The 16,752-nt window shown below is 48.8% G+C and overlaps 1 protein-coding gene across 1 annotated transcript; it reads left to right on the forward strand.

Annotated features, from left to right (window-relative positions):
* The first annotated feature begins 15,299 nt into the window (after positions 1 to 15,299).
* On the forward strand, positions 15,300 to 16,049 carry LOC130112101 (mesoderm posterior protein 1-like). Its single transcript, XM_056279398.1, has one exon. The coding sequence runs from the start codon at positions 15,300 to 15,302 to the stop codon at positions 16,047 to 16,049; it is 750 nt and encodes a 249-aa protein (XP_056135373.1).
* The last annotated feature ends 703 nt before the right edge of the window (positions 16,050 to 16,752 follow it).

Below are 16,752 nucleotides of genomic sequence, written 5' to 3' on the forward strand. Positions count from 1 at the left end.
AGCAGTAAACAGTTCCACCCTTGTAAAAATGGATCCTGGGACCAAATCGAACACTAATGTATTACAGACTATATCAAACTATATGGGAACACTCCTGTACAGTCATATTGATTGTCCCGGCCACATCATCATCATGTTTCAGTCTTTTTTTCCTGCAGTAGTTGTTTGCAACATGTATGTGTTTGCCGCTGCATTGGAAACTGAAGAGTCTGTCCAACCATGGTAAAGATGACAGTATTATAGGCCCCTACTCCAGGGTCCAGATGGGTAGCTAAGCATTTATTAATGGAAGAAAGTTGCATATTTCAGCTTCAGTAGAATCAAGGAAAGGGTGGCGAGATAGGAGAGATACTAGGGAAGGAGAGAAAGCGGAGCTGGAGAAGGAGGGAGCGTGACGGACAGTGTTGTCAGAACATGCAGCGGACTCGGTTCTCACAGGCGAGGTGTGAAGTGGCACCTCTGGCTGACCTGCCGGAGGTCACCGTGTCCACAGGCTGTGTGCTCTCGCCAGTGTGAAACAACACAGCATTTCACACCCACACTGGAGTTGGCTAATAGACATTAATATACTTCATTAAACCTCATTATATTAACATTTCACTCATTTTTGTCGACACGGTTATCCTGCTTGACCCACAGTACAACAGTAGAACAAGTTTCACTTCCTAGACCAACCACGGATATTGCTCATACTTGGATCAGCACTCACATCATACTCATTTTCTATAATCGGTTTGGATAATTGATGGATGGATCTTGATTTGTGAGATTATTGCAGGCTCATTAGTTTTTATGTAGCTCGATTATTGACACTTCTCTTGTGTAAGTGAGAGCAATGCACCAAGGTAAACTCCTCATAAGTAAACATACTTGGCCATTAAAACTGACTCAGATTCTGCCATTCCAAGCAGCCAAGAGTATCAGGGAGGTCACGGGATCAGAGCTATGATTTTTTTAACAATATTTTCTTGACCATGAAATAATCATGGAAGGAGAGGGGGTGTTTGTTTCCAGTTCAAACCAGAGAAGAGGGAGAAGATGTGGGAGAAGAGATGAGATTCAGAGGAGGAAGGCTGGCATGAGGGTATTCATACTCTCCAGTTTTCAGTTTATGAAACGGCCACAACAGTCAGGACCGACTGAACTTTGCCAGGGAATGCTTCAAATTGAAATTCATTTGGCCCAGTTCTAACCCGTCTTGGTCTGATTTCCCTTCCTTCGAGCACTTTGAAAAACCACTCCAAAGGCATTTCCGTCTGCGCACAGTTAGGCGGGAAAACTCATTTCTGTAGTCTGTGCATTGTTTGATACCCGTACTCAACGCAGCCATGCCGTGTCGGTGGGAAGGCTTCATGACTTCGGTATTCAATGATTGGATTTGCACTGACGTCATATCCGATGACGCCATATCTGATACAGCGTTGGCAGACGGACACTGCTGCTGCACGGTGTTATTTGTTGTCGTCATTGTGGTTTTTCTGCGGGACTTCCTCATCCTGATTTCAGTTTCGACCCATGATGGAAACACTAGACGTGCACACGATTCCCTGCCAGCGTGGTGGGCACAGTGTGCAGTGGCCTCATTATGGCCTCAGCATAATACCGGAAATAAGGGATAGGTATACATTTTAACCCCGGCAGTGTTGATGTCACACTCTGACATGTTGAGCTACACAAGAAATGAAACTCCAAACGTTGGCGGTACTTTGCTTTGCTCCACTGAGCTACATAAAATCATGACCAGTTTCATTTACCAAAGTACTGACTGACATGGCCGGATTAACCCACCAGGGGACCCCGGGGCATGCACGTCCAATGCCCCCCCCCTCCCCCCCCGTCCCGTCAGATAGGCTACGCAAACAATACTAAACATAAATGTAAAACTAATGCAAATACCCAACATGGTAGTCGACGCTATGCTAATCTGCATGGGATTCGGATGGCGACTACAAAGTACAACAAGACCACGAGGGCCCCAGGGCCCCGGGCACTCGCCCGGCATGCCCGCTCCGTAATCCAGCTTTGCTGACTGAAGATGAAGATGTCTTCATGAAAAAAGGAGCTGCAATTTTGTGGTTATCAGCGTCGTCACGCTGACCCGTTACCGCAGTCACTAAGTAGGTTTTTTTAACTTGTGTTTCAAAATGGGTATAAAATAATTCAGATTGCTCAAAACACGACTCTCTGGCTGAGATCAGAGGCCCTCATGGTTGATGAGAGGATAGAGATGGCCCGCCAGATCTGGAAAATAAAATACCGTTAAGAGTCCAGCCAGACAAATACACAACTATTGGGATGAAAATGGACTGAATTCATTACATCCGAATGACGAAGTGGTTTCACTAGGTCTAACCTTCCTGGGCCTTTGCTGGACGTCGATATGCTAATATCTGGGAATTATTTCTTTTATTGCCAAACCGTTTATGGCCGTCCCATTATGGCCGATACGTCCAGCATCTCATTTTATCCACGTTTGATGTGCTCTTGTGGCTGAAGTGTTTCTCCGTACAACAAAACCTCAGCGAGAGGACACTCGAATATGTGCTGTGTAAAGCCTGTGATTACCAACAATGATAAAAACAAAGTTGCACAACACAAAACTGCTGAACATGTGCAAAAAACATCGAGCTTGTGGTGGAGACAAAAAAACCCCCAAAAAGCAAAAACTGTTTATTGTTTTGAGCAGGAGTCAAAATTCACACTCCCACTCCTGCTGCCGAGCTTTCCCAGACAGAGGGGGGGGTCTAGGGGGCCAGCTGAGTGACAGTGAATGTGTGTGGGAGGGGGGGGGGGGTCAGTGTGTGTCCAGGGGCAGGAGCCTCTGCTTTAGACAGTGATGGTTTGGGAGAGCCTGTGGAGGTGTCACTTCACACCTCTGTGGCCTGGCGTGGATTTATAAACCAGAGCCGGAGCTGGCCGGCATTCACATCCTCTCCACCTGATTCTCTCTCCGCACAACATGGATACCTCCTCTGTTCCTCTGCTCCGTTGTGGCCTGCAGTATCAGTGGTGTTGTGCCATCTCAGACTCAGACATCTCCAGTTTGTCCTCCCCGGAGACGCTCTCCCCAGTGCCCTCCATGGACTCCAGCCTGTCCCCGTCCTACCAGCAGCCTGCTGGGTCCACTCCTAAGGGAGCTAAGACGGGATACATGGAGAACCTCAAGCCCTCGGCATGTTACCCATCCAGACCTGGCAGAAAGACCGGCCACGCCAGGGGAACCCAGATCCGCAGCAAGCAGAGGGAGAGTGCCAGCGAGAAGGAGAAGCTGAGGATGAGGGATCTGACCAAGGCCCTGCACCACCTCAGGACCTACCTCCCTCCCTCACTGGCCCCCGCCGGGCAAACGCTGACCAAGATCGAGACGCTGCGCCTCGCCATCCGATACATCTCCTACCTGTCGGCCCAGCTGGGCCTCAGCGAGGAGGTGCTCTTCCAGAGGAGGGAGAAATTAGACGGCGCCGCCAGCAAGGCCGCCACACCGGACATTCTCAGCTACTTTCAGTGCAGCGGCGCTACAGAAGACCAATGTGTCCCCCTGCAGAGTGGCGTGAACAGCACGTGTCAGAGCCAGTACCCTCCCCAGTGTCAGAGCCAGCCCGCCTCGGTGCATTCTGGGAATTGCTGTTTTGGAGTGGACCTAAGTCAGTACGGAGAGCACTATAGCGAGGCCCCTCAAAGCGATGTCCTTAACGCCAGCATGGAGACCGGCCTGCAGTCGCCCTCCGTAACACAACCTGCCTCCTGTCAGGTAAGGACAAAGGTTTTATTCTTGATACAGATCACATTCGTTGTATAATACCTCTACTGTGTATTTAATATGGTTATGAACCTTGACTCATATGCGTACATGGGTAATAGTTAATAAAAACTGTAAGATTGGAACTCAACCAGTGTTGTGACGAGTTGGCACACAGTCGTAGTGGTAAAGGTGTAAAAATACACAGTTATTGTGCATATTTGTTAAAATAGCAGCTCGTGTACGATACCAAAACCAGACGCTAGTTGTTGTTTCATATACGACTTTTTTTTACAGATGTACAACAAAGACTTCTGCAGCCCGCTGGTCTCGAGGGAGTACTGGGGGTAACCCTCCTTCACCGGCACCCAGCGCACCCACAAGACTCATTCACCACCTGCCTTTTGTGAAACAGTTAATTTATTCAAAATTTATATGTACGTTTATATGTCCTTTTTACTATACTGCTATTTATTTTGTCCTAAAATATTTCATGTAAATACTGTAATATGTCTTAACTATTTTATAATCTTTTATACCACTATTTATAATAAAAAGGATTTGACCGAATGTTCTGTTTCAGTTCTTTCACACTTAGAGATGATCACAAGTCATGGATGGATGGATAGATCGATCGATAGATTGATTGATTACTTTTTCATTTCATGCACTGCTGGGAATCCTACCTTTTCCTTTCAGTTCATTAGGTCTCATTTAGATATGAGCCAAATACTAGATGGGCAAAATAGAAACAGAATCAGTACCAAAATGTTCTAGTACATGGAGGTAGTCCGTTGAAGTCAAGTAAATCAAAATTAATCGATTAATTTTTAGCCCTGCACATTTTGCCCGAGGAGACCGAGCTGATGAATTTGCATCCATATATTTAGGCTGACAGAGCAGTGGCGCTCCTATAGAGAGCGTTTTGACCGCTTTGACTAAGCGAACGGCATTGAAAGAGATGAGCTGGTGCCGACATTTTCGAGTGTCGTGGTAGGTCAGGTGAATTGGCTGTACTGAATTGTCAATAGGTGTGAATGTGTGGGCCCTGTGATGGCCTGGCGGCCTGTCCAGGGTGTCTCCCCGCCTGCCGCGCAATGGCTGCTGGGATAGGCTCCAGCATCCCCACGACCCTGAGAGCAGGATAAGCGGTTGGGATAATGGATGGATTTTTAGTCTCAAGCATGATAGTACATGTACTTTTAAGTAACAGTCCTTGTTGTACTATCAGTCTTTGTATCGTGTATTAGTCAATATTAGCATTAGTATAAGCATGAGTTTTAGTATTAGCATTAATGTTAGTATTAACACAGGGTTTGAATGTAATTTGCTCTAGCCCCATCTGTTAACTCAGAAGCTGCAGCAATTATTATCAAGTGGCATTTTTATCATCAAGTGGTATTTTGCCTTCTTGACCCACCAAATTCAGCTTGTGAAGGTCGATAAGACCCTCTCAGAACCCGGTACGACCAGTGCGGGAGCCCCATAAGGTCAGTCCGCTCACCAGTCCTCTAGACATCAGTACAAATGAGTGTAAAAGCAGCCGTTCTGGGGGTGTGAAACAGTGACCCTAACCCAGGTCTGCTCTTAGAAACACACCGGTGTCCACTTGGACAAATTCAGCCCGCAGGAAGGCCCATGTCAGAAGTGTGTGTTGCCATTTTCTGCAGAGGATGTAGTTTTTATGCAGATTCGGGGTGTGTATGGGGTAAATTAGGAAGTTGTGTTCTTGTTTTACCAGGCTGTGTGAGAGATGGGGTGTCAGCAGGGTATGGCAGTGTTTTACTGTGCTGCTATAAGCTTGAAGGTCAGTGCACATCCAGTCTTATCTTAGGACAAGCACAGAGGACAGTGTCAGACCCATCTTCTCACATACTCCACTCTGAGTGTGAACTTGTACTGCCTGGCACGCAGTACCGAGTCCCCCACTGTAAACTAAAAACTCGTTTGAAGACCACAGGGGAAAAACGATCAGAGTCACAGTTTTGACTTTTAAGAGTTGTTGCCCTTAACCGACTACCCCAAGCGCCGTGGCTTCTTCCCACAAATCATCAACACCTAAAACCATCAAAGTCCCGAGTTAGACATGCTTTTTAAAACACGTCTAATGAAAGAACGATCACTGTCCGATGTGTGCAAAGGAAAAAGGATCACAGTGCCGCTGGCGAGGTCCTGGTCAGATCACATGACCAGGTCCAAAAAACAAAAAGATATAAAACCAAACCATGATTTTTATGTGAAGTCTGTGAGAGCGTTTTGAATTGTTAAAATTGATTTTCTCAAAACAAAACAAAAACGTGACTGTGATCGTGTTTCCCCCTGTGGCCTTCATTTGTTCCCATGTCAATTAAAACTCTGAACAACAGCACTGTTTAAGGCCTTAGAGGTTGAGCTCCAGGGTATATAATGAGAAGGTTTGTGTTGTGTTTTGTCTTGTTTTTAATTGTTGCTTGTATAAAAGGTGCAGTGTGCTTTATTTCTATGATTTTGTTATTTTTTGTGCAATATGAAGTTTTATGCTATACTAAGGCAGCTATGTGGCATTGTGTGCAGCACTGAGTCCAAGACAAATTTCCACATGGGGGCAATAAAGTGTATTTTATCTTTTATTAGTATTTAGATTAATAGATAATAATAATACCTGTTGTTTAAAGGCACCTTTCTTGACACTCAAGCTCACCTGACGTCATTTACAATAAACAGCAGCATCACAATAAACAGCGTCCCCTACAGACACAATTGGCCGTGTCTGCGGGTGGGGAGCCGGATGTGGGTACATGTCCTGGTCGCTGCACTGGCGCCTCCTCTGATCGGTCAGGGCGCCTGTTCCGGGGTGGGGGGAGATGGCGTGATCCTCCCATGCGCTACATCCCCCTGGTGAAACTCCTCACTGTCAGGTGAAAATAAGCAGCTGGCGACCCCACAGGTATTGGAGGAGGCATGTGGTGGTCTGCAGCCGGCAGAGGGGGTGGAGCAGCGACCAGGACGACTCGGAACAGTGGGGTAATTGGCCGAGTACAATTGGGGAGAAAAAGGGGGGGGGGCCCATAAATAAATAAATAGATAGATAGATGGATAAAAAGTAACTCCAGTGAGAGCTCACCTTTTCAGGTCACGTCATGGTACGGCACACCTCAGGAGGTAGAGCGGATTGTCTGGTAATCAGAAGGTCGCTGGTTCGATCCCCGGCTCCTCCGAAGAGCATGTCGAAGTGTCCTTGAGCAAGAAACTGAACCCCCAACTGCTCCTGATGAGCAGGTTGGCGCCTCGCACGGCAGCCTCCGCCCTCGGTGCATGAATATGTGTGTGTGAATGGGTGAACATGAGGCACAAAGCGCTTCGAGTGGTCGGTGGACTAGAGAAACACTGTATAAATACAATCCATTTGTATTTATACAGTGTTGGGTGGAGATTGCTCCACCAGGATGGCAGAAATTTGGCTTTGACTAGTGACAGATCCTGGAGGTTTCGCCTCAACCGGCGTAGTATATCTAGTGTGTTTGTCAAAGGGACTCGGCGAGTATAAAGAGGAGTCGATGGCACCGTTAAGTCTAGACCCATCACTTCTCTCTTTCATCCCTCCGTCACCCGAAGCTCTTAATTACCCGCTAAAACCAACCGAGAGCCTTTCAATATTCATCGAGAGGAGGGGATCCGCACATCAGGCCGGCAGCAGACCCGCGTGTTTGGTTTGCCACATAGCCGGCACTCATTTGAAATGCAAACGGCCAGATCAGGCTAATATACGCACCCAGATCCTCCCTCGTGATAAAGCTGATTCACTCCTCAGGACTAACTGGGGGGGGGGGGTTTAGGATGAAAAGGTCAGCGCCGCCATGCTGATCCAGTCATCACATAAAGGTAAACAAAGCCAGGGCTAACGTGGATGAAGGGGCGGTCCTCAGAACTGCCTCGGCCTCGGAGGGGGAATAAGACAGCCTGCCACCCTGCGGGCTGATTCATCAGCCGACATAATGAGACACGCGCTGATCCGAACATCACGGAAAACCACCTCGTCCCGCTCCAGTTGTCTTTCTGACACAGTCGAGTGGGGTTTTGTGTGCCTGTAAAGATGTCTGCATCTCGTCAACCGGTTAAATGTTGAGCACAAGCTGCAAAACCCGACGTCGCTTTATATTCCAGTTGTTGGAGGAGCAAAAATCAGGTGAATTATATCCTCATGAAATGAATCACGTCCTTGTTTATTGAGTCATAAATGCAAATCAGAGTTTTTGCTCCTCTAAAACATGAAATGCAGTGAAATGAAATGGAAAAGGTAATATCTAAACAAGGACACATTTCTTGTTTCTGCAACAGGGAAGTGGACGAAAATGGCTGTTGTATTAAATGAAGCAATAACACAGTAACACCAATACATGTTATTGTAACATTAATAATGGGCAATAATCAATATTATATGGCACCGTGGTACAGTGGTTAGCACAGTCGCCTCACAGCAAGAAGGTCCTGGGTTCGAGCCCCGGGGTAGTCCAACCTTGGGGGTCGTCCCGGGTCGTCCTCTGTGTGGAGTTTGCATGTTCTCCCCGTGTCTGCGTGGGTTTCCTCCGGGGGCTCCGGTTTCCTCCCACAGTCCAAAGACATGTAGGTCAGGTGACTAGGTTGGACTAAGTTGTCCCTAGGTGTGTGTGTGTGTGTGTGTGTGTGTGTGTGTGTGTGGGCCCTGTGATGGCCTGGCAGCCTGTCCAGGGTGTCTCCCTGCCTGCTGCCCAATGACTGCTGGGATAGGCTGCAGCATCCCTGCGACCCTGAGAGCAGGATAAGTGGTTCGGATAATGGATGGATGGAATCAGTAATATCATTTATCGGCTCTAGGTGGTATTGTATCAGAGTGAAATTCAGATATCGTCATGAGAACACAGTTTTGTTGTCTAAATGGACGATAAGCAGAATCTATTACTTCAGAATTCTCACAAATTGAGGCCTGTTATATCTGAGGGAGTATTACTTGAAAACTAAGTTTGGATCGGTATCATCCTTAACATTATCAAGCGGCTCAGTGTGATAAACCTGGGCTGGATTCTTAAACATGGTCTTTTTGCCTATGTACCGGATATTGTGAAATTTGTCAATATCGTGTAAAAATGTCATATTGTTATCATATTCCACATTGCTGAGCACTGTTTAAAAAACTAGAAGCCCACCGTGGTTTTTCATTGGTTCCTTGGTGTCGGTTATCGGAGCAGTCTGGTTGGGTCTGGTGCGACTGCGGGAACGTGGCTCTCAAACCTGCTCCACGTGTCAGCTGTTGGGACTCTGGTGTGGCCTCACACGCCTGAGTCCAGGAGAGTGACGACTGTTAATTAACATGGCGTCTAAAGAGTGCTGTGTTTTAAACCGGCCCGGGATGCAGTTTAGCATGTTCATTACATCTGCCAGCGATGACGGATGCTGGTAATACTGGGCTTGTCCTGTATATAGTAGGTACTTAAAGGTCAAAATGTAACTATCATTCTAAACAATGATAGAATTATATCCACATGTATCATTAAGAATATATACTATTAATAATACATATACTATTAATTATATAATTGATAATATAGTCTTAATAGCACATATAATTAATTACATATTATTTATTTGTTTACACACACACACACATATATATATATATATATATATATAAAATGTGTGGATTTCACCAATTCACCAACACATACCCCAATGCTTTTCTTTTCTTTTTTTTTTGTTTTGGTTTTCAGTGCATTGTGGAGGATGAAAGAAAGGAGACGAGACCACTTCTCCTTTTGACCACACAGCCGTGGAGTCGTTTATTTCCTCCAACAAACTCTAAGTCAGCAGTTCATTATGCTAAAAACCTCAGCCTCGTATCTACCCACAATACCCCTTGCTAACCCCCTCCCACTGTCTTAAAGGGACCGTCTCTGGACCGCATGCTGAATATCTAACCTGCAAGTAGGTCACTACACACGCCCCCCCCAGAATTCACCATGATGAAAAGAGAAAAAAAATCAACATGGCGGTTGACGAATAATGCAGCCAAAACGGCATCTCCTGATGGGTGTAGGGGCAGGGGGGCGTCCACGCCGAGGGGGCTGGGCCAGTTGAATCGGCCTGTCTAAGTCCAGGTGAGCCAGCTTGAGGTGGTCCGCCAAAACCCACTCCTATTTACCACCGACATCCACAACCGACATCCCGCCGCCAGGATACGGAAGGGGCCATCGTAGGGGGGGCCGCAGGGGGGTAAGGTGGGCGTCATGCCAGATGAAGACGTACCCGGCCAACTGCAGGTCCTTGGGAATGTAAGACTGAGGGAGGCCGTGCCGCGAAGTTGGGGCTGGAATGAAAACGCCAACAGCGTCCTGGATCACAGCCTGTTGGCGGACAGCAGACCAGGGTGCCGCGCCGTCTGGGAGAAATTCCCCCGGGACCCGCAATGGCTGGCCGTAAACCAGCTCGGCCAACGAGGACTGGAGGTCTTCCTTAGGGGCTGTCCACAGGCCAAGCATGACCCATGGGAGCCGGTCGACCCAGCTACTGTCTGTGAGGCTGGCCCGAAGAGCAGCCTTCATAGAACGATGAAACCGCTCACATAACCCGTTGCCCTGCGGGTTGTACGCCGTGGTGCGGTGCAGCTTCACCCCTAGGCTTTCAGCGACTGCAGTCCAGAGCTCGGATGTGAACTGTGAGCCCCGGTCAGAAGTGAGGTCAGATGGCATGCCAAACCGGGCTACCCAGGACCCTATGAACTCCTGGGCCACCTCAGCAGATACACTAGGTGGCCAGAGGCTATCTGGAGATGAGTGAAACCACGGGAGGAGGGAAGAGGTCCTACTAGGTCCACATTGACATGGTCAAAACGCCTCCAAGGCACTGACAGCGCCAGGGGTGCCTTGGTGTGGCGGTGAACCTTGGAGCGCTGACACACCACGCAGGTGCTTGCCCAGTCCTTGACGTCCTTCCTGAGGCCATGCCACACGAACTTGGCCCCCACCAACTTCGTTGACGCCTTCACGCCTGGGTGTGAAAGGCCATGGATGGTGTCGAAAACCCGTCGCTTCCAGCCCGTGGGCACCATGGGCCGGGGCTGACCCTTGGCGATGTCACAGAGAAGTGTGGCCCCGGCGTTGTCGAACACCACAGCCTTCAACTGCAGGCTGGTGTCAGCAGTCCGGTTGGCCTGCACTTCTGTGTCAGCAGCCTGGTCTGCAGCCATAGCTGTGTAGTCGAGTCCCAAGTGGACAGCCCCCAACATCACCCGGGAGAGGCAGTTGGCGCCGAAGTTGTCCTTGGCTGCGACATGCTGGATGTCAGTGGTGAACTCTGAGATGTAAGAGAGCTGGCGCTGTTGGCGCACAGACCACGGCTCGATGGCTTTGGCCACGGCGAATGTCGGCAGCTTGTGGTCCACTAACACAGAGAACCAGCGGCCTTCCAGCAGGAACCGGAAGTGACAGATGGCAGGAAACAGGCCAAGAAGGTCCCGGTTGAAGGTACTGTATTTCCTCTCACTGCTGCGCTGGTGGCAGCTGAAAAAAGCAAGGAGCTGCCAGGCTCCGTCCACCCACTGCTCATACACTGCCCCCATGGCGTAATCTGAGGCATCCGTGGTGAGTGCTACTGGGGCAGTTGGTGATGGGCGCGCCAACAAGGTGGCGTCAGCCAGCGCAGCCTTAGCATCCTCAAACGCCCGGTTTCTCTCTTCTGACCAGTCCACTGGGCCCTTGGGGTCCTTACCCTTCAGAGCCTCATAAAGGGGGCGCATGAGATGAGCCGCCTGGGGAATGAACCGGTTGTACAAGTTCACCATGCCCAGGAACGTCTGCAGGGACTTCACCATGTTCGGGCCTGGGAACCTGGCGACGGTGTCCATCTTGTCCGGGAGCGGGGTTGCTCTGTCCTTTGTAACCCAGTGCCCGAGGAAATCAATGGCTGGCAGGCCCAACTGGCACTTTGCCGGGTTGACGATGAGCTCATGCTGGCTGAGCCGTTCAAACAGCTGCCGGAGTTGGACCAGGTGCTCCGCCACAGACGTACTGGCCACGAGAATGTCGTCCAGGTAAACAAACAGGAATGGCATATCTCGCAGCACAGAGTACATGGGCTGCTGAAAGGTCTGTGCAGCCCCTTTGAGCCCAAACGGGATCCTCAGGAACTCGAACAGGCCGAACGGCGTGATTACTGCCGTCTTCGGCATATCCTGCTGGCGGACTGGCACCTGGTGGTATTCGCGCATAAGGTCCACCTTGGAGAAGATGACCGCCCCCGCCAGGTGCACGGAGAAGTCCTGGATGTGCGGGACAGGGCAGCGGTCTGGCGTCATGGCGTTGTTGAGGCGGCGGTATCACCACATGGGCACTAGCCACCGTTAGCCTTCGTGACCATATGCAGGGGGGAGGCCCATGGACTGTCGGAGTGGTGCACAATGCTGAGGCGCTCCATGTCGGCAAACTCCTCCTTGGCGATGGCGAGCTTGGCTGGGTCGAGGTGCCGTGGTGGTGATGTAGTATTTCACTCCGTGCTTGGTGACTGCTGATGAGAAGATGGGCGTTGTGAGGTCCGGAAACTCAGCAGTGATGTTCCTAATAGCGAACTGGGCTTTCGATGTGAGCGAACCATGCTGCCGCAGCCATTTCCCTAAAGTCGGGCGGTTTGAGCGAGACGGCGTTAGTCACTGCTGCTGCACTGGCAGCTTTGTTCTCCATGGCTCACGTTGGGGTCACCAATGTGGAGGATGGAAGAAAGGAGACGAGACCACTTCTGGTCTCGTCTCCTTTCTTTCAGGAGACCACTTTGACCACACAGCCGTGGGGTCGTTTATTTCCTCCAACAACCATTAAGTCGGCAGTTCATTATGCTAAAAACCTCAGCCTCGTGTCTACCCACAATACCCCTTGCTAACCCCCGCCCACTGTCTTAAAGGGTCTGTCTCTGGCCTGCATGGTGAATATCTAACCTGCAAGTAGGTCACTACAGCGTGTTCATACTGTCAAACAAATTGATTTAAACTAATTTCAATTAGACTGAATTTAATTAAACCTAGTCTCACTGACTGTGATACTTCTGCTAACAGCGGTGGTTTCCCCGTGTAACCCCGGAGGTTAAAGAACGCTGTGTGGGACCGGTTCACACGTGGGACTGCTGGCTTTCTCCTCAGATGGAGGAGGAGCAGGAGGAGGACCAGGAGTCAGATGTGACGCCGCGGGCCTGTGGGAACGGGGGCCGGGGGCCGCGTCCGCCCAGCACCCCCGCAGCACCGCCGGGGCCGCCGAGACGTGAGCTCCTTCACTGAAATGAATTAGATATGCAAATTAAATTAACAACTTATCCACCATTTGGAAAATATGCATCACCTGCTGATGAAATGAAAAGTAACGGCTTGGGTCAGAGTAGAACTCATTAAAATACAACCGAGGTTTTAGGCCAGGGTTACCTTTAATATTCTGAGTCACTGAGCTGTTGTGTGTTAAGTAAATATAAATGTAATGGACTAGGGCGGACAACCCAGTTTACAATCCAATTTATTTATTTTGGACGTTTTTGGTTTTTAGCATCTGTTAGCACATTTTGGTTGCCAAAGCGAGACGAGAACATTGCATGATGGGAGTCTACTACAGTAAATGTGTTTTGTAGTGACGGCTGCCACTGGAATGGATGTTGATTTTTTTCAAAGGTGTTGAATTCAGACTTCAGATTTTCAAATGCAGCAAAGATCCAAAGTTACTGTGAGGTGAACATGTGGCACAGTGACACCGTTAGCTCCGTGCTCCACTCCGAGACGCCGTAAAGTGGGGAATACAAGCTTGTACTCATTTGCTTGTAAACCAGAAGCAGAATCCGGCTCACGGTGGTGGCTCCAAAACCCCACAATCAAAAGTCCGATCAAATATCCGGGTGTCTCGGCCGAGTCACGCCGACTTCGGCCTTACCTAGAAGATGATCAGATGGTTTCTAATCCAGTCTAATTCTGGAGTGGCAGTAATGTCTCCATCGGTTTACAGTCATACTGTCAGTCTGGATGTAAATACCCCGAGTGTGTGTTGTGTTACTGTTGTGTTACTTAAGGGTGTGTGCTGGAACGGTGGTGCTAAATGGTGGCGATGGCTCAGCGCCGTGTTCCCAGGTCGGCAGCAGGGCCTGTGGGGCTGCTGTCCAAACAGGTCGAGGTGTGAACTCTTCATGCCTCCCAGCAGCCCCGGCACACTTCTCTGCCCCGGAGGGGGTGGGAGGGGGAGGAGGGGGGGGTTCTGGACAGCAGGAAATCAAATAACAAGGTAGAAAAAGAGAACTGCAGTGATGACGGATGAACCCGCTAAACACCCACCCCCCACCCCCAAACAAAGACCCCAGTGGGTCAGGCCTCACTAATCCATTTTCATTATTTTAGATTGTGAGATTGTCATGATTAATCAGCAGGGCACGGTCACATCATGGTGTGTGTGTGTGTGTGGGGGGGGTAGGGGAGTGGAGGGGGGTATTATTATGTGACGCTTTCAAGTTCTTAAAATTAGAGGTTTATTCCGTATGGTTATTTTGTAATGCAAAGAACAAACCAACTAACTGCTCATCATCTTGTTCTGTTGCAACTGATGATGTGATGATGTCCTCCGGTTAGTCCCTGAGACACGCCTGGTCTTCAAGGATTATTCCAGATTTTTATAACCTGGTTTTTTATTTGGGGGGGGGGGGTTGTAGTTTTTTTTTTTTTTGCCATTGTGCATATTTGTAACAACATCATTTAACTTACTGGCTTCATTTTGGAGATTTTGGACAAAGTACCACTGCTCAGCTTTACAAAAAGGGCAATTGAACACGAGCCATAAACCTGTCTTTTCACCAACAGCAAGGAAACCACCCCCAGTGCCTCAGCCACACATGATTTGCCATTATCTATTACTTCTCTGCTGTGGGCGTGGTACTCTATTGATGGTTACTACTAGTATTGGCCGCTCATTCCTGCAAGCTGAACCGGGAAGTAGCTCAGCGTCGCGACTGGCCGCTGATGAGATCGGACATTCTGGGTAATAACTTATAACTCGCACTTTTTGTCTTCAACTGTAGTACACGCTCAAGGTGCTGTTGTAAAGCCATGTCCAGCAGTTGTCCCGTATCCGAAGTCTCCAAAATGTATGTGGTGAGACAAATCATATCATAAACAATATGCAAGGTAGAAAAACTACAATGATGAGCCAGGCAGTAATAATAACGCCCCCACCCCCACCCCCCTCCCCCTTTCAGCAGCAGGGTCATGTTCCCAGATTTGGGGGAGTGCTGTGTGAACCTGCTGTCCCAAGTTTATGATCCCTCCTCTAGCTGCCAGGTCACACCTGAAACCTCTGGCTGGCCTGATTCCCATGGACCCCCTGGCCTGGGTGTCATCCCCATTCTCTGGGCTTCTCAGGACTAGAGGTGGCTGCTGGAGGTGCAACCTCGCACCTCCCACTGAATATATGGAGCCACCTCCCCGTTTCTCCTCACTCTCCTCTGCCAGCACGACCAGGAACACATTGACAGCTAAAGCCTTACCACCAATACCTTGCTACCACCACTGCTCCTACCAGTCACACTGACAGTGGTTATGGATGTGAACTTCTGCTCTCCTCTCCAGCTTCAGGGAGACCACAGCATTTTCCTCTATGACAGTGACACCCTGCTGGAAAAGACCTATGATCCGTCTTCAGATCCTGGCTACTTCAGCAGTAGCTGCAGCAGCAGCTTGTCTCCCACATCCTCTGTGGACTCCTTCTGCCTCTCCCCCGTCGCCATCCCGGCTTGCGGCAACGAAGAAGATACTCTCAGCAGCTTCATCTTCAGCGGGCTGGCAGCAGCTGGTCTGAGACACGAGACACAGACTCTGCCCGTGCCCAGATCCTCCGAAACCTTAACAAGCTTCTCCACAAAGAAGCCAAGGTCCAGGTATCCAGGAAAGAAGCGGCAGACAGCCAGCGAGAGGGAGAAGCTGAGGATGAGGGATCTGACCAAGGCCTTGCACCACCTTAGGACCTACCTCCCTGCCTCGCTGGCCCCCGCCGGACAGACGCTCACCAAGATTGAGACGCTGCGACTCACCATCCAGTACATCTCCTACCTGTCAGCCCAGCTGGGTCTGACGGAGGAGGAGCTGGAGCAAAGAAGATCCCCGGGGTCGGTTGAGCAGACCCGGACTCTCAGCCAGATCCTGGAGGACCTGGAGTCCACCTGCAGCCCTCAGGAAGTGAACTATGATGCCATTCAAACAGTGGAGAAAGCCTGCATACTCCAGCATGGCCTTTCTGTTGGTCAGCTCTCTTCTGTGCCACACTCATGTCAGGTATGTTCACACCCATGATTACTCTCATCATGGATATACTGTAGTATACTTTACTGTGTTGTGTCAATGATGTACACAGCAACTTGCACTTTACAAAGCCCTTAGTCCAGTGACTTAAGTTGGCGACGACAAGACCAAATGTATCTGCCTTTCATGAAATGTTGTACATCCAGCCATTGCTAACATGTTATGTGGTGGTGATTCTTTCATTGATTACCATTACAGGCCACTCATTATGCAGAAATAACCAAGAGATAGACAAGTAAAATAGACTTAATTGAACTATGATGTGTGGTAATTACAGAGTAAAATATGAGTGAAATAGGGGCTTGTATATGGCTATATCTCATTTGCTTCCTTGTTATTATAACGCGATATTCGATATAAACTTCACACGTCGCATTGCACCAAGTACAACATTTTTTAACCCTTTGTGTCATAGGGATAAACAGTAATTGTCTGTTGAACTTGAATATAAGCTTTACTATGGTTATACATTCAATAATCACCTTATATTCAAGTTTAACAGAAAATTACTATTTGTCCCTGTTACACAAAGGAGTAAAAATACTTGTGTTTGGTACAATGCGATTTGTGAATTTATCCCATACAGTGTGTTAGCGTATATAGATTATATCTAATAGCATATAGGAAAGAGCCTATATTTTACTTTTAAATAATTAATCAGTTATTAATAAATATACATAAATCAACTAATTTA

The sequence above is a fragment of the Lampris incognitus genome, chromosome 4, assembly GCF_029633865.1.
Source record: "Lampris incognitus isolate fLamInc1 chromosome 4, fLamInc1.hap2, whole genome shotgun sequence".
NCBI classification, from domain to species: domain Eukaryota; kingdom Metazoa; phylum Chordata; class Actinopteri; order Lampriformes; family Lampridae; genus Lampris; species Lampris incognitus.

Coding starts and splice junctions, on each gene's coding strand:
- LOC130112101 (XM_056279398.1), top strand. CDS start 15,300: ATGGATGTGAACTTCTGCTCTCCTCTCCAGCTTCAGGGAGACCACAGC.